The 25,877-nt window shown below is 40.5% G+C and overlaps 1 protein-coding gene and 1 long non-coding RNA gene across 6 annotated transcripts; one reads left to right on the top strand and one right to left on the bottom strand.

Annotated features, from left to right (window-relative positions):
* Window positions 1–944: 944 nt before the first annotated feature.
* LOC118166696 lies at window positions 945–18,186 on the bottom strand. The gene is made up of 4 exons (XR_004750672.1): window positions 17,953–18,186; window positions 11,967–12,216; window positions 2,363–2,540; window positions 945–1,149 (listed from the first exon to the last, which is right to left on the bottom strand). It is a non-coding gene; the product is annotated as an uncharacterized LOC118166696 (long non-coding RNA).
* On the top strand, window positions 17,529–24,115 carry NPY2R (neuropeptide Y receptor Y2). Of its 5 annotated transcripts, none has more exons than XM_035325812.1 (3): window positions 17,529–17,782; window positions 17,834–18,002; window positions 21,586–24,115. In XM_035325812.1, the coding sequence occupies exons 2-3, from the start codon at window positions 17,928–17,930 to the stop codon at window positions 22,777–22,779; spliced, it is 1,269 nt and encodes a 422-aa protein (XP_035181703.1). In that variant the 5' UTR covers window positions 17,529–17,782; window positions 17,834–17,927; the 3' UTR covers window positions 22,780–24,115. The 5 variants fall into 5 exon arrangements, with proteins under 5 accessions (XP_035181703.1, XP_035181706.1, XP_035181704.1 ...); XM_035325815.1 differs by lacking the exon at window positions 17,529–17,782 and adding an exon at window positions 19,748–19,793 and having other exon boundaries at window positions 17,889–18,002; XM_035325813.1 differs by lacking the exon at window positions 17,529–17,782 and adding an exon at window positions 19,744–19,793 and having other exon boundaries at window positions 17,894–18,002.
* Window positions 24,116–25,877: the final 1,762 nt, after the last annotated feature.

The raw sequence follows: 25,877 nt of genomic DNA, 5'->3' as shown, positions 1-25,877 counted from the left end.
TGGGGTTATCTGATGTGGCTACACTAGAAGCCAGCACTTCTTCCTCCTGCCCCCTTACAAACAGTGGGACATGCAATGTGGGAAACGGTGCTTTGTAGCAATGCTCAGCACCCTGCATGGTGGGCATTTAGGGCTTTGTCCTCAATACCTGTAACATTTGGCTATCACCTGTAGAAGCTGATAAGTACTTTACTGCTGCTAGGCCCAGTAAGGATGACAAATTAAAGCTTACTGCCACCTACACTCATAGCCCAGCCCGCTGATTATGTAAGCTGAAATCAATGTGCCAGGCAATGAGCAGTGCACATAATGTGCCAGCCTTTCAGTTGTCTCTGCTGTAGGAGCAATAACCTCTGGCAGAGAGAAAGGACAGGCAGCTGGAGATGATAACCTCTCAAATTACTCTAACATTTGGAAGAACTATAAATCTGAATCCCTAAATACAGATTCCTTGCCATGAAGAATAACTGCAAGCTTATATAAATCCATATAATAACTGCAAGCAGAGTTTTTCCTGTATTGCAGACTGCTAAAGGCAGATGGATCATTCACTCTTCACAGAGGGACAATCAAACCTTTAGATTTGTGGCTCAATGCAGTATGCCTAAAATGAAAATGATAGAGGTCACCATTAGGATTAGCAAATGGAATGACAATTTAAAGATCATAATCCTCTTCAGAGGCAGCTTTTCAATGTCACATACCATAGGCTGGGCACATATTTCTTGCAAGTCAACCAGCCTGTAGCTCTCCCTTTTCTCATCTTCACTCTTTTGGGTTGGAACAATTGACTCCCCCTGCTCAGCAGTCCAGGGAATGGCTTTTTGTTCTTCTGGCCAAGGCAAGGGCTGATTTCTTTCTGGATGCAGGATTTTGCTTTGGAAACATTTCCAGAACAACATGCATTTGCTAGGGGGTAGAGCTATCTAACAGCATTTTGACCTCACAAAGTTTGAGTTTTCCTGTAAAAGAGAAATGTTTTGTTCTCTGCATGAAGTGCATATATAAGTGTACCTACATTTATAAAAATGCATTGTGAGGCCCTGAAATGATGCTCCTTACAGTAGCTTAACCTCTCGTAGCAGGATGCAGTGGTCCTCTGAAAGCAGTGTTCAAGGACTCTAATTTGTTGTCCCTACTGTCACAGACCTGCAATAACAAGGTGAACATAAGTAATCAATAACTAGTAATTAGTATAGTTCAAGAAACAGAAAACATAACCCTATATAGGTGAGCTACTAAATTATACTAAGTAATCCTGCAGAAGTATTACTGCTTATTTCTTTCTATTATTTCTCAGTATCAATGGTATTAATATTCTGGTTTATTCCCCTTTAAATCAATGGAAGATCTCCCAGAACTTCAATTTCCTTGGGGATATAGCCTTAGGAGGCTCTTCATGTGTTCCACAATTTACTACAATATCAGAGGTGCTACTTTAGGACCAGCCCAAGAAATAAGCAACATCAGTGTTTCAAAGATTGCCTCATAGCTGCAAAGTGTTAAAAAAGTGTTGACTTGAATGGTGACTCGACTGGTGAATGGTGACTGTTCAAAAAAATTAATAAAATAAAGGTATTACTATTCAAGCAGCTGCTCTATTAATTTCCAGCTACAGTATACTTTTCATACTTACTGATCCAAGTACACAAAATAAAGATACAGTATATTTATGCATTTAACGAACTCTCTGAGCTCTATGCTTAGGAAATCTGGATTCATTTATGTTGTTTGCATTCCATTTTACTTATAATTAATTATAGTGTCAGGCAAATACCACTCTTGATTTTGCTTGAAATTACTCATTTCTTTTGGGGCTTCGCCATGTTTTTATACAATCTTTTTAAAAGGCCACCACTATCTCTTGACTTGTCTTTCCTAGTATCTAAAGCATTTCTGTGGTGATGGACCTGTTAAATAAATTGCATGACAAATGAAGCTAAGACAGTGGGAGTTCAGACTGAATATAGGCTACTAGACAGGCAATTACAGTGTTATGTTTAACACTTATCATTTACTTGTTTTTATTTTTCCTGTGTAAAGATGAACCAAGCTATTTTCACTCTTCTGAGAGTCATTTTGATTATGATTTGAAGCATTCTTCTCAGACACAATAAAGTGCAATAAGTGGTTCTGATATGCTGCCCAGTCTGGAGGAATTGGTTTTGTCTCCTTTTTTATAGATTTTGATCACCTCCATATGACAAAGAGATAAAAAGTACTGCCAAATATCCCTGATTCTGAAAGGGATCAAAAATGCCCTTGCTGAGTCCAGAAGGGCAAGCCCATTCTCCAACAAATATAGTACATCCCAAAGGCTGGAAGGACAAGCACAAATATAAAAGAAAGGAGTGTATCTCACCTATCTCACTGCTGGTAGCTGTAAATGTGAGTCTGAGCCCATTCCAAAGGTACACATTTATAAACATTTCTTGGGAGGGGGTTAGGAGCACGTCTGGGACAGGTCTTTGTAAATCCAGAGAACCTCTGCTATCAGCATTTATCTCACTGTATGTCTCCTTTAGTTTCCATTAGCATTGCTGAAACAAATGACAAATATTACTGTCTACGAAGGGAAACTGCAACCAGGAAGATGAGCTGTGTAAGGGAAGAGTAATTGATCAGGGGATAAGGTGTTTTCCCTAAATCTTGGTTTATCAGTTCTCAGAGCCCACACATAAAATAGACTTCATCTCCACTGGGGGCTTGAGGACCTGCCATGAGTCCACGTCCAGAGGAGGACCAGAACACTGCAGACTGTAGAACATTTATTTCATAGGTTTTGCTGCACCTTCTTTCAGGGCGCCTATTTAGGTGCCTATTTAGGCATCCTAAAAGAAGAATCTGGGAAATGGCCCAACTGAATTCTTAATGCCTCTCAAGCCTTGCAGAGGAGAGCCCCTGTGCAGAGGAAGCTGAGTGCAGCAGCAGCAGGTTGGCAACTTTTCTGAGTATTGAACAGATTGCATCCACATGCAGAGACTGTGTGCTGCTTGGAAGTCCTAGTAACCCTGACCCAGCACAGATTCAGTGAGTTTCTCTGACAACCTATAGCAAAGACTTCTTTCAGTTTGCCTGGCCTGTGGAGACTAAGAATACGCTCATTATTTCAATATGAAAGCTGCACTTTGCAGTAATTTGGGAAGATAGTTTAAAATTGTGCCATTTTCTACCAGTGAAGCATTTACAGATGGCTTGCAAAATATGCTCACTGACATAATTCATATCTATCTACTGTGTTGTTGCTTCTGAAGTCAGAGGAATGAATATCACAGTGAAGTTGCTAGAAAGAGCAATGCAAGATTATTAAGAGAAAGATCTTGCTGCAACTTCATCACTATTAACTGAATTTTCATAAATTTCTAATTTAGGAGTAAAAATTTTGTTTTAGGTTTAAAGTTGGTAGATAAAATTCAGCAATGGCATGAATTCTGTCTATGCAACTGAGTCTAATTTTGCAAAGTACCTAACATCTTTCTGGGTCTTGCTCAGATTGTAAACATAGGAAGGACTCGAATCAGGACAGTACCTGAACATAAAAGATTAAGGTAATTCGCAGTATGGACAGCACTTTGCTGCATTTTTAGTAGTACACCTGATAGAGGTATTTTCTTCAATTGGCTTAGAGCTATGATACACAGTATTGCCAATCCTGTCTTCAAAATTCATACAGTTGGAAAAACATCAGACTTGTTTAAAAGTCATAAGATTTTAAGTCTTGATTTTTTTTTTTTTTATTTATTTACTTTATTTTTTCTTTAGGCTACATTTCTGAGCCAGCTTCAAACTTTTCTATGAGATCAGAAGGGCTCAAGATGTACTCAAAATTGAAAATTGATGTTCCTCTGCAATTTATTGCTGCTAGCGTTTGGGGCTTGAAGAGAAAGCATTATCAGTTGTGATACTTGGAATAACATTACAAGAATTTGCAAAGTTGGCTCAACCTCTATCTGAAGTTAAGAAATTTCAGATTGTAACTCTTCAGATTCTACCTTTTTCCTCAACCTAGAAGCAGAAAGAACTGGAAATAATAATAATAATAAAAGACAACCATTTCATATATATGCACATATGCATATGTGCATATATGTGTATGCAACATGTATATCTCATTTTGTAGTGTTTGCTTCTGAACAATCTCAACAATCACAGCTGGCTTGGCTAATTGGCATTTATAACAGAACTATTTGTTCTGTTATAAATGCCAATGTCCCCCTTCACCACCCAAAAGCTATTTTTAGATGCATCTTTTCTTTCTTTTTTCCAAGATGCACTGAGTATCTTACCTCATGAGGGAAGTAGATCAGCTGTAAAGAGGTACATCGTTTTATGGCTCATGTAAGAAAAAAACGTGCTGTTTGAAAAAGCCTGCATATTTCTTCAATCATTTAAAGATACAGCAAGAATAGTCAAAGACATGTAGAGAGGACAAAAGGAAATCAAAGGAAGGAACATGAAGATTACTGTAGAATAGATATATATTGACAGACTGAGAAAATTGGGGCTTAGTGCTCATGCAGAGAGAAGAGAAGTAAGAACCAAGTTTCAAACTGATTGTAAAAGTAATATAGCTCTACTGACCTTAGGTTTCAATCTGGGATTGCCATTGTGGACTGAATCAAGAGGGGGAGCTATTCACCACTTCAGGAAGCTACTGAGGTCTCTGCAATGATGGTTTATGGGACACAACTACTGCTACAAACACAGTCAGTCACACAAGTGAGCCTCCAGAGGTGACTAAATACTGGATGCTGTTGGAGCTTCCCTTGGGGAATACCAGCAAGAGTATTTGTCACTGCTAATCCTGAGGGCATTTTTGAACAAAGAATGTAAGGGATAACCATTTTGGCCTCTACAGCACTAGAGATGTAGCTATTCTGCCTTTGGATTTGCTCCCAGACAGCATAACGTTGTTTGGTCTCATATTTCATGGCAATGCCATGATTTAGCCCTTAATTATTTGGGCTGGCAAGAGAGGAAGATTTATGATTACATTTCCAAAACATATAGTGCAGAGAAAGCACTGAAAACAGAGCCGAAGAGTTGAGCTGTGCATCCCAGTAGCCTTTACTCAGTCCCTCTTGAACCTGAACACAGATGGGGAGAACTGCTGCTGCTGCCTCAGCTGAGTTCACCATGAGGGGTAGGAAATGCTGTGGGAATGGTGCAAGATGTTTAGAGAGCACTGGTTTTCAAATCAGGATTCCTTACTTGATGCTGGGATGTGAGCCCCATGTGCTAGCAACGGGAAATGTCAAGCCACTGAGATCAATCACGCATGATCAGAATAATGATTTGATTGTCTAGGGACAATGTCAGCAATGTGTTATAAGAACCTGTCAAACATGAAAATGAAAAGTTTCTGCCTTGAGGCACTGTTCCTCAACAATCTCCAGTTTATATTATCCCAGATTACAATGCAACTACATCTTCATACACTCTCTAGACACCCACCAAATTTCACTGTATTTGAAATAAACAATGGATTTTAGAGCACCTTTAAACATAGACAACTTCCCACCCTTAATTATAGCAGAGCTTTTTTTCTCTGTGGCAATAATAGACCAAGCTAAGCAACAGCAAGTGAAATTTAAAAGCAGTAAGAGCATAACTGATGCTGGTTTTTACTATTGCTGTTATATATAGGGACAGAGAGACTGTAATTTATATGCAGAGCAAATTGCCACCTGTTAATTCAAATGGCATCTTTTCACACATAACCAGTCCGTGAGACTTTTTTTTTTTTTTTTCTCCCCCTTTTTAGCTATTTTTTCTTTTACTTCCCCCAAAAAAAAAAAAAAAAAAAAAAAAAAAAAAGTAAACACCATGCTTCAAACTTTTGCTCAAATAAAGCACATTTCCAGATGACATGATTTGGCATTCTTCTCTCTGCACTGTGACACAGCAAATGGATATCAAAGCTGCAGCCCGCAACTAATTGTCTTGGGATATGATACCTGATGAATATAAATAAGTAGCCATAAGCATGCCTTGGAACAATTTTTGAAAAAATAGCTATACAGAACACAAATATTTTCTGCAGTATTTTCTGCAACAGAAAATCACCTTCTGGTTGAGGGGTGATGGAAAGTTCATCATTTTTTTCAGCTGTTTCTCTGAACTGGGAGAAGGAGCAAAGAGAAATAGAGAAAAGCAAAGAGGCATTCTGCTGTGCAGGGTATTTAGAGCTAGTGGGCAACAAAAGAAAACTAAGTATGACAGAAAGGGGTAGGTGAGGAGAAGCTACCACATTCACTTCCTATGAAATCCTCAAGATGCGAGAGAATTGCTGCTGAGACAAATGGCTCAGTGGGAGCTGCTGCAAGAAGCTTGAAGAGCTCCTGATGGCCCCACAGTTGGCACCATGTGGCCAGGGGTTTTTACAGCCTCTTGGCCTTATGGTCCTTTTAAAAATGATTTAGGTCCCAAACCTGATACCATTATTAGAGCAACTCCTCATTATTGAAAACAATGATTTGCTCATTATGCAAAGAACAACAGTCACGCCACCAGAACACCTGGGAACAAAATACAGCTGTATAAATTGGACTCTGATCCAGAAATTTTAATGAGAGTAACAGAACGTGGTCCTAAAAAAAATACACTCATTAAAACTAAAATTTGTGTTATGTGCCTGCTTGTTTGTAACTCATTCTCTTAGCTCAGCATATTTCTCTTATTTGAATAGATTTACATCATTTTAAAGTTCTATAGATTTATACTAATGATCCGAATCTATTTAAAGTTATTTCTTCAACTACTTTCCTGACACAGCCAAAACAGCACACACACACACACAAAATCTTGCCATTGATAATTACCACATAGTTCTTTCAGTCGAGCAATATCCCACACCATTTACTGCCTACTGAGATGCAATCAAAATTAAATGGGTGGAAATAACTCTGAAGTGGCAGCTTTAAGCTCTACCAAAGGAGTGCAGGGTCTTATTTTCATTACAACATATAGAAAGGCCTTCTGGGTCAAACTAATCATCCGTTTCACCTCCAGCGGTGGCAATACGAAATGCTGCTCCTGGAGAATTCGTGATCCCTGCCCCTCTGCAGTCCTCCTGGTACCCCTCCAGCACCTGCAGCCACAACGAGGATGGCAGCGAGCACATTCCTGCCTGTGCCTTTCAGTACCTGTTTATGGACCTGCTGCCCTGGAGTTTGTCTACTTCAGCTTTTTTCAGCTTTCTGGCATTGTGGATTTCCACAGCCTCCTGTAGCAGCAAATCCCAGAAGATAGGGCAGGTATATCTGTGGTATATCTGATTTTAAACTTCTTTTAAACTTCTCTCTAACTAATTTCAGTAAGCGTCCATAGAACACCACGGGACTTGGCAAATAACAATTCTGTATTGATTTATTCACTGCCTTCACAGTTTTGTAAGCCTTGACCCTCGAGCCTTTGGGGGTGGGAGTGGGATAAGATCATGAAAAGTCCCAGGTGTTTCTGTTTTGCAGCTCCATTCCCTTTAATCATCTTGCTTGCCTTTCTCTGCATCTTCTCTGATTTCTCTATGTCCTTCTTAAAATGTGGAAACACACAGTGTTCAGGATGTGAATGCACTAAGGTTTTATATTTTCTATTTTGCGCTTAGCATCTCTTCTGAGAGTACCCAAAACTTTGTTCCCACTTCTAGCTGCTGCTGTATTTGAAGCAGATGAATTCAGAGAGCTGCCAGCAGCAATACCCAGGTCTCTGTCCTGAGATACAGCCACCAGTTTGCAGCTCAGTGCTGGGTAAGCAAGGCTTAGATTATTCTCTGTATGTACATGATATATCTATGCAGAAACTCATCTACTAGTTTTTACCGCACCCACTCAGCATGGTATTGAGTACTAGGAGCTCCTTGCCACATGTGTGTGCCATTTGACTCCCTGAAGCAGTAAGGTACTATCTGCAAACTGAGATGTTTCTTCAACATTTCTTTCTACAGGTCATTGATGACGATCTTAAATAATACTCATTCCCTAAGAGGTGCTGTTACTGACTCTTCTTCATCCTAGATAGCAACAATGAATCCCTTTGCTTTCTACCTGCAGGCAGCTTTCGGTTCACCCAAGCATCAGTCTCATGGCAACTTACTTTCTTCAGTAGTATTCTGTTAGGAATCTCCTCAATGGCTTGTTGAAAACCTGAGTAAAATTTCCCTTTGCAGGCTTTAGTAAGTCAAATGAAGCCCACCACTTGTGTATGGAAATGGTAGAAAATTCTCTTTGTGTGATTCTGTGCTAATCCAAGTGTTGGCAGCCAGAAGCTGTTTCTGAGCAGCAGGAACCTGAGAGGGATGGATCTTTCTGTATAGACTTAATTCTTTGCACATCTATCTAGGGTGAAGAAGCTTAGATCAAAACAGTCCAAGTGAGGGGATGTTAAGAAGTCTGCAATAAATTAAAATATATCTATTCTGGATAGACAAGAACAAAGTACACGGCCTGTAGATGCCTTCTCAGCATGGAAACCTCCTCGTATATTTAGTTTCACCCCAGTTTTCTGCAAGAGACAAAGCTGCCGATGGAAAGCAGACAGCAAGGCTGTTGTCAGACATGAAGGTGACTGAATCTTGACACATTTCCCTAACATGTTTTTAAATTGTGGAGCTTGTACTGAAGCAGTGCTCAACACCAAATTAAAGTCCTGTTTCCTTAAAACAAAGGTGAGTAGCAGGATCAAAGCCCTGGTTTTAAATTGGCCTTTCTTGAACCACCGTCTTTAAACTTTCTGAAGTATAACACATGTATATAGTATAAACTTCTTGTATAAACTTCTTTGGAAAATCTGGATCAGATCTGGAACAAATTAATAGCCCCCACAGTAGGACTAGCAGATCTATTTGTACAACATCAGAAATTTGTGGTTTTAGCTCACCTAAGATTAAAAAAATAGTAATAACATAAAGCCTGACATATGGAAAGATCACCAAAACCGGATTTTTAAGTTTACACGTTTTCTCCCTTTCATTAAGCTTGGTATTATTTATTATATTTATTCATAATATATAAATGGTTATTAACATGGACTTTCTTCAGTATAAATGGATATTTTCCATGGAAAGGTACAATGCAAATTGTTCCTGCATTTATATCTATAAATTAATAATTATATTTGATATGGGAATTATTATAAAATAATATATAGTGATATAGCACACTATATCCCTGCAATCATATTTATAAATGTGCAATGTACCATTACTGCATTTTTCCACTGAGTTTACCAGAAAAACACCACAGAATTGTGTTATCTATATTAAAGACATGTTTTTCTTATCTAGAAGCCTGACTTATTCTTTCTATTGTGCTTTGTGAACATTCACAAGGAAGCATAACTAACAAGGGGAATATTTTTCCTCTAGTGTATGTTAGTACTTTATTTTAATATTGCAATAGTAAAACTATTGTAGATTTTCTTAATAAACTAATTTGGACACCTCCAAATAAATGCTGGTACAAGAATTAAATATGCTCAAGAGCCACATGTCTATTGTACTTAATAATAAGGAGAGAGGTGATGCATTGAGGATGTTATGAGTCACTGCTGTTGCAAAAGATTAAACCATGGGCTTATTCTGCCAAAAGAGCTGTTTGTTTGAATGTGATGAAGCCACATTTGTCTTCAAATTCATTGACTTGTTGCCCTGTATTGCAAAATACATCTGCAAAAACAATATTTGATGCATAACGCTGCTTCCAAAATGAAATATTTTCACAAGAAATAGAGGGAAGGGTAGAGGGAAGACACAGAGGGGTTTGTTTAAGCTAGGAAGTACTGGAATTTCTAAGAGAAATAGGCTCCAGGGTGGAAGCTCCTGGAGGCACCCATTCCTAAGTGGAGATTTATTTAAAACAGAATTAGCATTGCGTAGGTCCTAGTTGTCTCTCTTCACAGAATCACATTGTGTGACCATTTCATAAACAGGTTACTCCAAGAAAACAAGCCCACCATCAGTGTTACCTAACTGGTGACCTTTTCTATAAGGGTCCCACTTTTTCTGCAAGGTGCAAATATCTCCTCAATTCACATTAACTGAGGTACTGCTCAGTGGAGGACACTGCTTCCTTAGGGCCTACTTTCAAAGAAATATAAGAGCATGGAAACAACTTCGGATTGGAATTGCTACACCAGCAGGCTCCACTGCCTAAAAATCCTGTTCTGCCCTGTCCAAACGTGGTATGAATTTTATTTCTGTTTTCAATGGGAACACAGTAAAACCTTTCAACCTTGCGTTCTTCTTGGGAGCCAAGGTTTGCTTAGTAGCCCTTAACATTTCAAGGAATAAGCTGTAGGTCATATGCCTCCAGGCATAAGGTATTCATAATGCCAGATGACTCTAAAAGAACAAGAAAATTGCTTGCAAGTGAAAGTTAAATCTATTTACACTGCTAATTTTTTCTTTTAATTTTACACTATGCAACCAAAAGCTGGCCTGAAAATATATCACATAAGTTCCCAGTAACATCTCCCACTTATACTTGGACTTGTGCAGAGGTCAGGAAGATTCGTGCTTATTTTTTACTCGGCAATACTCTTCTGTACTATGCTCTGCATATTTCATAGTTTGACTTGTACTTGTAAGATCTGAGGGAATGATGTAAGCTGTTGGAGCAAATCCATTATAGGGAGAAGCAACCTCTTGATGTACAGAACTTACTGATTTTTTTTTTTTTATTTTTTTTTTTTTTGTCTCTTTCCTTGACACAGGAATGTCTGTTCTGTTCTGCTGCTGAACAGTCAGAAATAATACTTACCCAAGAAACTATCAAGTACAAGCCTCTGCCAGAGTACAAATAATTTAAAACTTTGAGGTTAGGATTTTTAGTGGTGGCTGAGAAGACTGATACCCAATTCCCATTAGGTTTAAGGGAAAGCTAATTTTCTCAGACTGCTTCAGAAAACTGCTTGTAGATTAGGTTGTAATGGTCATAACTTACATTTAACTACAGAGTATAAGATAAAATGTCCTGGACTGCTTGGAGAAAAAATAAAGCTATTTTGTTCAATGCCTCTGCCTTTTGACTCTGACAAGTCAGATCAGTTAAACAATTGACTTTTTCCTAAAGTAAATTTTCTTTAAAATGTCATAAGGTGGTAGAAAATCTAACAGAAGTTACCCTAAAATTTATCTTAATTCCTATTAATGACATTCGCTACTTTCCCACTAAGTAGGCCAGATACATTTGCACTATAAAGAACTGGACTATAACGCTAAAAACATGCAAAACTATGTGGCGATTCATCCTTGCTGGGGAAAGAAATGAGGTGGTAAAGAAGCAGTGTGCCAAATCTCACTCTCAAATTTTATGTTGGACCAAAGATAAAGAGGAAGATAAAGAAGCTCCCCCTCCCTCTCACACAGAGACACTAACGCAATTTTCTTGTTTTCTGAAGATGAACAAATTGTGCTATGAGAAAAGAAAAGAGTGTGTCTGATATCACCAGGAGGGGAGATCAATAGCAAACACAGAAGCAAGTACAGAAGCTGTGGGTAAGATTAAGTTGGGAAGAAGGTGAAAGGAATGAAAGAAGATGGACATGGATGGGAGTGTCCTGACTGATAGGAATCAATGCTGGAGGGCAACTAGGATCACAGGAAGCTTTTGGAATAAAGGGGAATGAATTGGTGAGAGACACAAATGAAAATTTCTGTACATAACAGAAAAGCCAGGGTGAGACAGGATGTGTGGAGATCCACAGAAGCAGAGTGATCTTTAATAAGTAGACAGAACTCTGCTATGCAATCTGTAGAGAAATCTGCTTTTTCTGAGTCTCCACACAGCTACCTGTTGATAAGAACATGTGGCATTAACTCTGTGTAATGGCAGATCCATCTTAGCCTGCCATCATCTACATAGAAGTTGAGGATAACTACCTCAGATGCAAACCCCTCCACCACAGACAACTGTGCACAGCCTCTTGAGATGCTTTTACATCTCCCTAAGAGATCGTATATTTCTTACCATTCTCCAGGACGCTGAGATGATCCTTCTGTAACTCACAGGGCAGTGAGGTGACACTGAAGAGCTGCCGAACCTTCCCAGCTCCAACGTGTGGAAGCGGCATTGCAGGAAGAGCATCTTGCTGAAGGAAGCCTATGCCCGTTGGGTGTGCTGGACAAGGAGATTAGATCTGACTTCAGGGAACAGTCGCAGAATTTCACTGGAGCTCCTAGCATGAAGGAGGCTTTCAATTGATCTGGAAAAGCAGAAGCTGACACATTCCTTTGTGAGGAAGCCGGGTCATACACATAAGCTGTGTGCACAGATGGTGCTCTGGCTGTGTGCAATCACAGAACAGTTAGCCTTCCAAACATACCAGCCCCCTACCCACTTTTTCTCAAGCCTCTTCCTATCCTCGATCCTTAAATACCCTTAGCAATTAAAATGCCATCAATCTCTGCAAAATGTGGATGTGAATCATGGGCAATTAACAAAGGAAAACAAAGGGTTCATTTAGAAAACTGCCAGTTCAATTCTGAGTGGGAAGCAAGACTCTTTATGAAAGTATTGGAACTCTCTCTCAACTATGTGAAGCTAGGCTGACAAGCTTAATTGATTCACATACAGTGGTGTCAGTCAAAAATAGGACCGTAAAGTTTCATGATACTTGTAGACGTAGTGACTGTAATGGAACATATCCTGTCAGTGTAGCTGCAAGGGAGAAGATGGAGCAGCTGACACTGTTAAACATTTCTGGATGCTAGTGTCTGAGTCATATGATTATCGTTGGAGAAGAGGACCGTGCAGGTTTGTAGCATTTAGCCTAGAACAGATGTCCTTTAGAAGTTCTAAAACTGTGATAGAGTGCACAAAAGAAGGCAGTAAATACTTCATTTCAAAATGAAGTGAAGTGATAATAGGTATAGAAAGTATTCCCTTTTCATTTCTTTGGTAATCAAACTAATTTTTCAAGAACAAAAAATGCTCACAAATGAAATCCATGAATTTAATGCCATATGTTGCTACCAAATTACATTATTCCATAAAATGCCATACAGAGGTACAGAATAACCCTGGATGAAGAAAGTGATGTGGCTTAGCACAGCTTGAAATTTCTTAGTAAACATGAAAAATAATTTGCTGAAAACTTACTAATTCATTTCTAATTCACTTTCAACAAAGAGGGAAAGATATTGACTTGGCTTTTTGCTATTGTGTCACTTTCCCATGAACCATGAGTCAATGACAGTTCCATATACTACTAGAAGTTGTTTTAAATCACATCTTGCATTTAACTAGTTAACCTCACAATTAACACGATGTGCTTTACATGGCACATCTTGTAAACTTTACGATCAAGTTTCTACATTCTAAGAAATGTAATTTGGGACGGGGTGGGAGGGGGGACATGTTGAGAAATATATTTGTCTTTTCAGCTTAATTCTTTTTGTTTCAAAGACAATTCATGCAGAACTTGCATGAGAACAAATTTCATCAGGATACTGCAAAATGAGCGTTACGACCGTATGATTAAGCTTTATGAACATACATAACTTTTTGAAATTGCTACAAGAATCATTTTAAGCAAAGCAAAGGGTGAGTGGTATTGTTGCTTGTAACAAACAAGGATTTCCAGAATTAGAAATAAACGATGTTCAAGCAAGCATACAGCAAGTAGATGTAGTTGACTCACTTTTGGAAACCATTTAGAGAGATATTGCTTTCCCAGCTACCGGAAACTGAGGACTGAAGTATGTACGACATTCAAGCTTTAAGCTATAAGTGAGAATCTATTTTCTATGATGAATGCTCTAAAAATAAACAGACTAGACTTGCCTCAGGAACATCTAAAAAGTCTTTAGTAATTGCAATAACTGGCTTTATACCAAACTTTTAATAGCTTATAGAAGTGTCACCTTCCATATTACATTTTGGGGTTTGCAGAAATCTTTGTCTCAAAAAAGGAATTAATGAAAAATTCAGTTTTATGAGATTGAAGAAAAAAAGTCTAAAAATGCAATCAACAAAAAAATAGAGTAAAGTTGTCTATTGCCCATAGTTTTAAAATGCAATTAAATGTTTGGCCAGCCTCTATGAATTCCATATGACAGAAAGTAGATCTTAAAAAAAGTTGAGTAGTTGTTTTCAAGGTCTAGTGATGAAAACACTATTGAAAATCCTGTGAAGAAATGGTAATTTTTGTATTCTTTGCAGAGAAAACATGGCTTATTGGTAAAGAGAATGAATGAAACTGCAAAATATATACTGAGAAAAAAAAAAAAAAAAAAGGAAAAAAGTATTTACTCATTGCATAAACATTGCTAATTTGGGGCTCTGAATAAAGCAGTGACAAAGAAAAAATATGTGACCAGTTACTTAAAGACTGTATCATAGTTATATAAACAAAAATGACTGTATTGATATTAAATAGACAACCTTAAATCTGTCATTTCTTAAGTGAGCTACTGTACTTTACAGTTTTAACTTCCTTTGCGTGGAACAACTTTATGGCAAAGTGTTAGATGCCTTGAGTAGACAATGTTTAAAACAAAACGCTCAGCTCTGCATTTCTGTCTTATGTGGTGACGGTGCTGGATTCAGTCACAGACTGTGACAAACAGGCAATTGAATTGAGCCCTTAGTGGTATTAGTTTTTGAACCAGATGCACTAAACTGATCGTTTAACAAGCAGTGGCTGTGAAGTACTGCTGTTAGCAACTTGAAGCTGATACTTCACATATCTATCAATTTCTCCTGTTCCCCACTGTCTTGTATTTATCTCATTTGCCTAAGGTAGATTGATTGCTATTGTTTATGCATACAGCTATTTCTTATTACTGCATTTGAAAAAGAGAAAGAGATTGAATTGAACCTGGGAGGCTGAATCTAAACCAAAAGAGAATGAGAACAAAGGACATTTTATAAATTTACTCTAAAGTGTTCACAGATCTATGTAACTGGAAACTTCATTCTTTAGCTACTTAAACACTTCTGTTCAGGTCTTTTAAACAAGAAGTTTGGTCCTGAATAATTTTATACTCCATAATCTTGGTGTTGGCACCACATATAAAAAATTCGAGATAGGTTTTCTCTCTCGAGGTCACGTTTTCAGATATTATTGTCTTTTGATTTAAGCCATTATTAAATGACTGTCAGTGTTAGGTAGAATGCTGCGTGCTATAAAACCTGACTCACTCCAGGAATATCTGTGTGATTAAGGACTGGCAGAGTTTGGCTCAAGTCAGTGGCATGCAGCATAATGCTACTTTAAAAGTCAGTGCTCAAGGGGAAGTGGTTTCTTTTAAATTCACTCCTTACCACAATGAAATAAGGAGAACACTGTCTGGGCACAAGGGAGGAGTGAGATTCTGCCTTTTCTGCCTTGATGATGTCCATCAAATATTATTCTCCACTCCAGCAAATCTGATGTTGGACAATTTATGGACAAAGACTCTTTTTTTGTTCTATTACTATGAATATGTGTCTATGAAAAAAAAAAAAAAAAAAAAAAAGGCATTACTGCTTCAAGTCTGGGTACTACGTGCAGAACTTTTTATCTGTTTGTTTTGCTTCTGAGAAGCGGTAAACTTTTGCGGTACTGGCAGGAATGCTTATTATTGCTTCTGAGAAACCCTATGTTGGACAAGATTTGGCAAGACAACTTTCTAGCAGTAAAGATAGTTAAACAGTTACTGCTGGAGGAAAGCTACGTATATCAAATTTCTTACATCCTGCAGTTCTTCCTTAAGCATAATTTCCAGCAGAAACAACATATGTCCAACAGATTTTTTTTTTTTTTTTTTTTTTTCAAGCTCTTCAGCTATACAGCCTGTATTTCATGTTGGTACATATACATATTCACAGAAAAAGCTCATTTTGTAGGCTTGTGTTAAATAGGAAGCTGGAATTTAAAGTTTGGGTAGCTCATTTATTTAATGCAAGCCAACTGACATAGTCTAGCTTACGGTCTATATCAGGACATAACAAAAGTGTAGCCAGCAGGTTGAGAGAAGTGACTATTCCCCTCTATTCAGCAGGTGTGAAACCACATCTGTAATACTGGATCTGGTTTGGAGTCCCCACTGCAAGAAAGAAATTGACAGACTGGAGCGAGCCCAACAAAAAGCCACCGAGATGACCAGGGGCTGGACCACACTGCATTCAAAGAGAGGCTGTGGGAACTGTGTTCATTCAGCCTTAAGGAGGACATGAGGAAATTTTGTCTTACAGAGAAGATTGTCAAATTGTAGGATGTGCTGCCTAGAGGTTGTGACCTTCACCGGCTTAACAGCTTCTAGGAACCTGCACAACTTCTTGATTTTTCTCCAGGAGTTTGGAAGTAAAAGAAAGGAACAGCTTTTTCTTTGCTATGGGATCCTGAGGTGATTTGAGCTAGACAGATTGTAAAGATCTGTATCATTGCTATACTCTTCAATATGTTAGGAGAAGCAAAAATACATATTAATTTAGAAAGAGTGTGTGGAGTAAAGCACAATAGCAACACCCCTAAGATGAATAAACACCAGTGCACACTGTTCGCAAGAGAAGGAAAGGCAAGAACCACAGTTACAGCCATGCATTTTAACAGTGCTGTACTAAAACTCATGGCATGCAGTCATGTCTTCTGGTACACCAAAAAATAAACCCCACAGTGAAATTAATTTGGGAAAATAAATAAACAGGGGTAGGAGAACTGAAATTCCTGGCTCTTTTTTAGTCATCAAAGAAATCTGTTTTGCAAGAAGCTCAGAGCATTCCATTAACAGCCTCAGAAGTGCCGAAGGACAAAGAGCAAGGCCCTTCGTAGAGAGGTAGCCTGAATTAGCAAAGATCTAAGGGGGTTCTCAAGACATGTTTTGAATTTCAAAAACAACTGTAAATCGCTGAAGTTACTCTTTGATACTCACATTCTGTGCTCTGATAAGAGTATCATATTGAGGTACAACCAAGGTAAGGACCATTACCTTCGACAAAGAAAGAGTTCTAGTTCAGGGTCGTCTTAGGAAGAAAAGGAGGACAGAAGAGGGAAGCTTATGCTGCTGAACTTTGAAGCTACCTGAAATATTAATGCAAAGAAGAGAAAGAGAAGAGAGCATTCCCTTTCCAGATAGCAGCCTCTGTAAGATTTGAAAGGAGATTTGTCCCAGCATTGGAGCTGTAGCCTCGGAGAAAGCACAGCCTTCTGGTTCCTGTTCTTTGGAGTGACATTAGGGCTGAAGTACTGCTCGGTGAATCAGTGACATTAGGGCTGAAGTACTGCTCGGTGAATCAGGTCCTCCAGCCATGCACTGAGAAGATACTCCTTTGATTCTCATCTTCTACGTTACACCTCGGAGAGAGGCATCGGGAACACAGTGAAATACTAAGCGGGTCCTGCTGATGGGATTTCATGAAGGCAGACCCCACCAGAAGGAAGCAGTGCTGGCTGGAGCTAGGCTGACAGGAGGGCTTCTTGGGAGGTTACTGAGCACAGACCTTCGTAACTACAGCAGCTGTTGCCTTTGCATTTGCAGCCTCGTAAATAAACCTGCAAACTTTCATTTTGCTCTTGATGGAATATGTAGATGCTTTATTCATCCTTACACCTGCTCTAGCACTAGGCACATCCCTTCTAACGAGGAGCAGCAAATCTCCGCGAGCAGGGGCGCTCACAGCCAAGGATTTCAGCAGTTCTCTGCAGCGAGAGCATCCCCTTCACGTTCCTCTCCGGGAGGCGCTCCGGGAACACCGCGAAGCAGCACCCGGCACCGACCAGAATCTCCCGTTTTTTCCCCCAAACCTCCTCCCGCTCCCTCCGGCAGCTCTCCTCCCGCTGCCTCCCGACGAAGGAGCCCCCCGAGCCCCCCACACGAAGCCTTCAGACCCGGCGCCGCGGCTCGGAGCCCCCTTCCCGCAACCTCGCGGGGCGGAGCCGCGTCCCCCTGTCCTCCCCCCCGCCTGTCCCCGTCCCCCCGCCTGTCCCGCCCCGTCCCGCCCCCCGACATGCGGGGGGCGCCGCCGCCGCCACCTCCAAACTTTCTGCCGTGCCCCAGCGCCAGCCAGGAGAGAAACGCTGCGGTGAGTGTGCCGTGCCGTGCCGGGCAGGGCCGGGGGTGGGGGGGAAACGGGAAGGGGTGCGGGGTCGCTGCTGCCTCCCCCGCCGCCCCCAGCGGCTCCCGGGCCGTCCCCGGTGGCGGCGATGCGACCGCGGGAGGCTGGGTACGTGCCGAGGGGGTCTCGGGGGGTGGTCGTCCTTCTTTTGCTGTTGGAACCGTAAAAGACCCTCCCCCGGCCTTCCTCTGCCGAAAGTTGGGTGCAATTTGATGCGCATCCCTGAAGGACTGGGGGAAAAAATGGAAAAACAAACAAACAATCAGCAATGTGCTATGGGGGTGCAAATGCCATGCCATGAACGGAGGGCTTGTACTGCAAAAGACCAAGAAGGGTCCTGCCAAACACTTCCTCAGGTAGCAAACGCCACCTCAGTTTTCCCCGGTACAATGAAAGCAGCTGATTCTTCCCCCACTTAACTGTCCCACTGGCAATGTCAAACTTGTCCAGTTTATTGCATCCCTTAATGACACACCAGTGCATCTTGGCTCAAAACCCTGCCTGTCCCTCCTCCTCCTCAGCTTTGTTGTAGTGACAAGACCAAAATGCTTGTCAACAGACCAAATAGTAACAAATGTAATAAAAGTGGCAGAAGAAAATAGGGCTTTGCTAAATAAGGGGTTGGAAGTAGGAGTCACGAGAATGCCGGCAACTAGAGAAACAAGAAAAAACATTTTGGGGAAGAAAGGGATGCTATGGAAGAAAGGGATGCTATGTTTTTTTGTTGTTGTTGTTTTGGTTTACCTTTTTATTACTATTTATTATTATTATTTTTTGGCTGAGTTCCATCATCCTCCCTGGGTTCATGGCAAAGAAGGGAAAACCTGTGCAATTCGCCTTCTCTATCACCCTTCTACTGTAATGTGCAATTATGACTTTCTTTTATTTTGCAATTAAAGCATTATGAGATCTTGGAGTACCTGACAGTCTTAGGACCTCACCAAAGCTCTACTTTCTAATAGATGCAAGTGTAATTCTTGGACATAGGTACACAGGTTGAAGGGAAAAGCTCAAATGAGTTCTGGACATCTACATAGCCTTGGCTGTGCAAATTTTCATGGATCTCTTACATTTTTTACCTGGTGGACTAAAGATGTATTGATTAGGTGTCCTGCCTCGATGCCCTTGCTTAGGCTAGTAGGTGACAACTGATTACATTACTAAAAACTGCAGGGTAAGCTTCTATAAACACCTAGCACACCTCAGCTGTGTATCTCTCGGTGTTACACTATGCCAGCTATGTCTCACAGTGTATCTCTCAGGCTTACCCTATTAATTGTACAGTAAGTGTAGACTAAACAGTATAGCGTAATTATGACCAGCTTAGTCTGGGGGGAAAATAGCTTTCAGTTCATGTGGTTGAGCTGCACCTTTTAAAAAACCCAAAGGCTTTCACTGAGAAATTCTTTGGGATATTGCATGGTATGCAAGCAAAACACAAAGGGCTCAGTCACCTGCTGGCAGACAGTGCTTGTTTCTGAGGCATAATGTAGTAGCCAGTCACAAGATGCAGGCGCGTATGTACAACAACTCCATTAGGAAATCACACCTAGTGATATTGCCAATAAATGTCAGTGGGGATAGAGGTAGGAATAAAAATCTGCAGTGATGTGGATGTGATTTAAACAATGATATTAATAAATAAATTAAAAAACAACAACAACAACAACAAAAAATGCAGTTTTTTATAGCTTGAATGTCTCTTTAGGCAGACCTGAATTCAAGGTGGACTAAACGGTGTGTAACACCTGGTGTCAAGTAAGTAACATTTCTTCTCTACTCTGTTGCTTTACTTACGGAATGTATGAATGGGCAAACAGAGTAGTAACTCAGCATTGGCTTTCCCCTCAGTGGCAAATGGTGGTGTTTTTTCTGTGAGCCCACCATGCTGTCAAATGCTTGCTTAGTACTTTCACAGGTCAAGCCAGGGAGTCCACAGGTGCATGGCACTCGTGATGCCACCCATGGTTTGGACAGTCTACCTGGGGACAGTGTGATGGTTTTACTCGAGTGGGCAGCTGAGCTCCACCACAACCGCTCTCTCACTCCTCCCCTCCTCAAAGAGGAAGGGGGAGAAAAGACAACACAAAGAGCTCGAGGTTTGAGATGAGAATGATTTAATTAAAGGAAAGGGGAATGTAGAGAAAGAGAAACAAAAGAAACAACAAGGCCGCGCGGAAGCACAGAGAGAAAGAAAAAAAAGTTATTTTCTACTTCCCATCAACGAGCGATGTTCGGCCACGTCCCGGGAAGCAGGGCCTCAAAACGCGTACCGGTTGTTCAGGAGAGACCCTCCCCCACGAGAGCCCCCCTTTTATTGCTGAGTGTGACATCAGGTGTTATGGAATATCCCTTTGGTTGGTTTAGGTCAGCTGCCCTGGTGATGTCCCCTCCCCATCAATTGCCCACCCCCAGCCTTCTGGCTCTTGGGGGCCTGGAAGGAGTTCTGATGTTGTGCCAGCACTATGCAGCAATAGACACAACACTGGAGTGATACCAGTGCTGTTCCAGCTATGAGTGCAGGGCACAGCACTGTGTGGGCTGCTGCAGGGAAAGGTGACTCCATCCCAGACAGACCCAACACAGACAGGCACACGTTACATAGGATTGAAGTCCAAGTCAGAAAATAACTGTAAAGCATGCATTTATCCATCCATGCCTACTGAACTCTTAGGGTAGCGTAGGCTAGCTGAGCAGAATTTGGCCTGTATGGGAAGTCAACAAAATGTGATTTTGATGCCAGTGGTGAAATTCTTACTGACATCAGAAGGGGAATGATTTGCTCTTCTCTATGGCTGCAGTCAAAAAGTGATTGGCAGCCTCCAAGGAACTGTGTTTTTTCAAACATTACACAAAAAGGAAATATTTTTATATCTGAGATTTAGCTGTGTTTTGAGTTAAATTTCAGCATGAATAGGTTGCACAGTCATTTCAGAGAAATGCTACTATTTCAGATCTTCTAGAAGAGTTTTTTTGCTTGCCGTGTGGCACTAACTTTCATAAAATAAATTTTAATTTAAAAAGGCATCAATAATCTGTTCTCTTGCATTAAGGCCTAAACCTATAAGAATTTGGTAACTATTTAAAGGACACTTTCCATTAAGGAAAAGCTGGAAGAGTATTATGCTAATAAGAGTCTGTATGGTGCTGTTCCATGTAGAATTCCCATAGGTATTAATGGAAGTTTTGTGCTAAATCAGCAGTAGTTTTAGGTAGTGGATTGTAAAAAAAGGATATGCTGCCCAGCTGGATCTTAATCCTTCTGCATTTACTGAGGCAAACTTTGTCTTTGAAATGCTTTTGAAATCTGTCCCAATTTTCAGCAGGAGTCATGCCTGAATAATATTACAGGATCGGGCTTCAAATGTAAGGGCAGCAGAATTTAAATATATTAAGACAGATCTCCTCTTAATCCAGGGATGTAGAACCTGGGTTAAAGGAGGAGAGAGCTGTAGCTTTTCATTACTGTAGCTGTAGCTGTTCATTACTTCTGGTCTTAACCATCACAGGCTGATTTCTCCACATGTTCTTGTGTTGGTTTGATTTTCAGGGACAGCTCTATTGCTTAGACCAGGCTGCTGCAAGGATGGGGCCCCTGGAAGCAATAGGTGAAGAAAACCAGACAGATGAAATGAAAATGGAGCTGTTCACCAAGCTGTACTTGCCAAGATACACCACACCACTCAACGAGCTGGCTCTCGACCCTAAACCAGAACTGAATGACAGCACGACGCTAGTCGAAGTGCAGATAATCCTCATCTTTGCCTACTGTTCCATCATCCTGCTGGGGGTGATCGGAAACTCCCTTGTGATCCACGTGATCATCAAGTTCAAAAGCATGCGCACAGTGACTAACTTCTTCATTGCCAACTTGGCTGTGGCTGATCTGCTGGTGAATACACTGTGCCTGCCCTTCACTTTAGTTTACACACTGTTGGGCGAATGGAAACTGGGCCCAGTCTTGTGCCACCTGGTGCCTTATGCCCAGGCTCTTGCTGTGCACGTGTCAACTGTTACGTTGACCGTGATCGCTTTGGATCGGCATCGCTGCATCGTCTACCACTTGGAAAGCAAAATCTCTAAGCGGATCAGCTTCCTGATCATAGGAGTTGCCTGGGCAGTCAGCGCCCTGTTGGCAAGTCCTCTGGCCATCTTCCGTGAATACTCACTGATTGAGATCATTCCTGACTTCAAGATTGTGGTCTGCTCTGAGAAGTGGCCAGGGGAGGGGCAGCTTAACTACGGCACCATCTACAGCATCTCCATGCTTCTGATCCAGTATGTGCTGCCTCTGGCGGTCATCTCCTACGCCTACACCCGTATTTGGACCAAGCTAAAGAACCACGTTAGTCCAGGGGCTGGGAACGACCACTACCACCAGCGGCGGCAGAAAACCACCAAGATGCTGGTGTGTGTGGTTGTGGTGTTTGCTGTCAGCTGGCTGCCCTTTCACACCTTCCAGCTGGTCAGTGATATTGACAGTCAGGTGCTAGACCTGAAAGAGTACAAACTGATCTACACAGTGTTTCACGTCATTGCCATGTGCTCAACATTTGCTAACCCCCTTCTCTATGGCTGGATGAATAACAACTACAGGACGGCCTTCCTCACAGCCTTTCAGTGTGAGCAGCGGCTGGACTCCATCCACCCTGAAGTATCAGCAGCTTTCAAAGCTAGGAAGAAACTGGAAGCAAAGAGGAGTCAGTTCCCTGGAGACTCTTTCACACAACCTACCAATGTTTAAGGTTTCTGACTTTAAAGAAGAAATGCATATGTTGTGGACAAAGGAATCAAATCAATTTTGACACATGCATTTTTAATGCATAGTTTTGCTCATAAACAGTGAAAGAAGAGTAGCAGGGAAGTCAAGACAGGTGGTATGACTTGAGGGAAGATTAGATTGTCACCACATCTAGGAAATAAAAGGGAGAGACTTCATTTATGGCTGTCTCATGCTAAAAGATACTCCCATCCCTCCCATCTCTTCATGACAAATCTAAACGACAAAAGCAGAGTTTGCTGCTTTTGCTGTAGGGAGGTAAAAACAGCTGATTTCTAGCACAGAAATACTATGGGAGCAGGCAACTTGTATATGGCATGTGGAGACTGGGGAGAATAGAAGTCTGTTGGGAAAATGAAACCTGTCTGGGGAGAATGGGCTCTGCTGGTTAAAGATCAAGGTTTTCAGACCCCTTTTCTCCCACAGGAACCTTTTGCAAAAATAAGGGAATTAGGATGAGAAATATGTTACTGTTTTTGATTTGTACTGAAGCACTTCAAGCAAGAGCATTCAAAGTGGATTAGAGGAAAGAAAAAGCAAAAATGAAAAAATACCAGTTTTGGTGTGAAGAAAGGAAAAGGTGGGTTTGGGCTGATCAAATGGGGTAGAAAGTAATTCCTTCAGAATTGGCTGTGGTTATTCTGGTGACTAAACGGCAAGCCTGTGACCTGATGGCTCATTCCCTGCAGGTCCCTACCTTTCATTCCATGTTTGGAAGAGCTCATAAATGCAAAACTGTAAAATGGCATTTGAAGGCAGGAGATGCAGGCTCAGGTCTTCTGTGAACACTTCATAAACTGCCAATATTTTAATTTTCAAGACCTGCTTAAATGCCTAACGTGTTATTAACTCTGCAGGCATTGAATTTTTGCTGCTTTCTCCCTGCATAATAAAACAGCAGATAATTTTGATCCTCTGGAAAGGCTGCTCGATGGTCATGTGCTTTTCCTTATTGTGGTTTTATGTCACACACTCATCTCATCTTGGAGCTTTTCCATCTTTAGCTTTTGTAAAAATTAAAACATCTGAATGAGTGTAACCTAATAACAGTATGCTAGGTTTATGTGATAACTTATCAGTTATTCTGCATGCTGTAGTTAATAGTTAAATTCCTTTTTTTGCTCAGGTATAAAATTTTAATCTGTTTACTGTGTTGTACACAGCAATGTTCAACTCTTATGTGTCTTTGCTTAGCCTCTTTGAACTCATTAAAGAGATGAAGAAAATTTCAATTGGTGTTAATTCCAAGTTGCCCTGTTACTTATCAAGAATAAAAATAAACGTTATACTTTCACTTGAAGTCTCTTTCCACAGCTACATTTCAGCCTCCTCATTTTTTTTATTTTCTTATTTTTAAATTTTCAGTGTTCCTAAATTTGTTGTGTTCTCTCTTAAAAATTAAAAAACAAGACAAACAAAACAAAACTCCAGTACTGAAGTGTTAGCAATGTAGTGGCATCAGATGTTTGTCAGGTGGAGAAATTCAGCTTTGTGTGTACTGTATCTTGCCACCATCCTTTAAAAATCCATGAAATCATTTGGACTTGGATTTTTCATGAGCAGAAAAGGGAGGTCTAGAGAATTAGCTAGTGTTTACTTAAGGAAGAAAAAGTATCCATCATTCTTAAACAGTTCTACGAAAATAGATTAATTCTCAACCATGTACTTTCATGATATTGTCCACAAGTTATTTTTGTCTGAGTATTAATAACATCCAAAATGTAAGCTCAAAACAGTTATGGGTGAGGAAGGATTACAGAAGTGAGCAATTATTATGGACATCAATCATAGGTATCAGTTACAGTTGACTCTGAACCCTTCATCAAAACTGTATTATTTCCACAAATAGCATCCTTTATTTAAAAAGCAAATCGTCTTCCTGTACCCCCCCCCACCTCTGGTTAAAAGTTGTTTCAACTCTTTTAAGCCTGTTAGAGTGTGGTATATAAAGAGTTTTGAAGTAATCATGACAGTGTGTGCTGAAGTTACACTTGCTGGGCTAATTCTCAATGATTTTAAGACCACTTTGCATCATCCTGGATGAAAGTGATTAAATACAAATTATCTTTCAGTCTATTCATGGCATCTTTATGTTACTACTTTCTGAGCTTTCTCTGCAGTCATCATTTTGTACCAAATTTGCACTAATTTATCCCATTGCTTTCCCCTGTGCCATGTGGAGGTGGTGCCTGTGTCAGTGCCTGCTTTAGGGTGACAGACCTCCACATGGTGCACCACTGCATGGTGCAGACTCAATGAAAACTACCCATGAAAGGGGTCAATTTAGTATCCCTTTGTATAGGAAAATTAGGCATTTTTCTCACCAAGAGCAATCAGGTAGCAACTTCCCTCAGAGTTCCCCCAAATCCCAGCTGTCAGAAGGATGTGGAAACCCATGGTTAGTCACCATTTCCTCCTAAGAGAAAATGAATCTGTAAACAGGCTCCAACCAACAAACTGAGGAGTCTGCAGAGGTGGAATAGGAACCTAGATCTCACCATTCACACATTGGTACTTTAATTAATTTTTTTTGAGCACTATGTTCTTTTCCCATTTAATAGGTACAAGCTTTGTACAAAGCCAAAGAATGCCAGCAGCAATACTCGCTTAAGGATTTGCAAGGAGGCAGTAGAACACCCAAGGTGAAATGTCATCTCTGATTCAGAGCAAGAATTTGAACTGACAGGCCTCATTTCTCAGGAGAATGCCTTAGCCACCACACTGCCACCTCTCCTCAGGTAGCTGTATACATCTTCTTAGAGCTGTTCTATTGTATATATAACAATTCAGTGTTATATATACAGTGCTATTCAGTGCATGTCAACACAGTGTAGCCAAAGCAGGATTGAGCAGAAAGCACATCAAAGTGAATTTGAGCAAAATTAGGTTTGAGAGTATAAGCAACAGAAACAGAGGGGCTAGGCTTGCACAACAAACGGGTTTAGTATATGTATGTTTTGGTGTATAAACTGTGCCACACAGCTGGGAAGGGGCTGGTTGTGGGGCATAACTGACTATTGCCCCACAGTTGGTATAATCATACCTTGTATAAAATGTGTAAT

This window comes from Oxyura jamaicensis, chromosome 4 (genome assembly GCF_011077185.1).
Source record: "Oxyura jamaicensis isolate SHBP4307 breed ruddy duck chromosome 4, BPBGC_Ojam_1.0, whole genome shotgun sequence".
Classification (NCBI taxonomy): domain Eukaryota; kingdom Metazoa; phylum Chordata; class Aves; order Anseriformes; family Anatidae; genus Oxyura; species Oxyura jamaicensis.
This window is presented reverse-complemented; position numbering and strand designations above follow the sequence as displayed.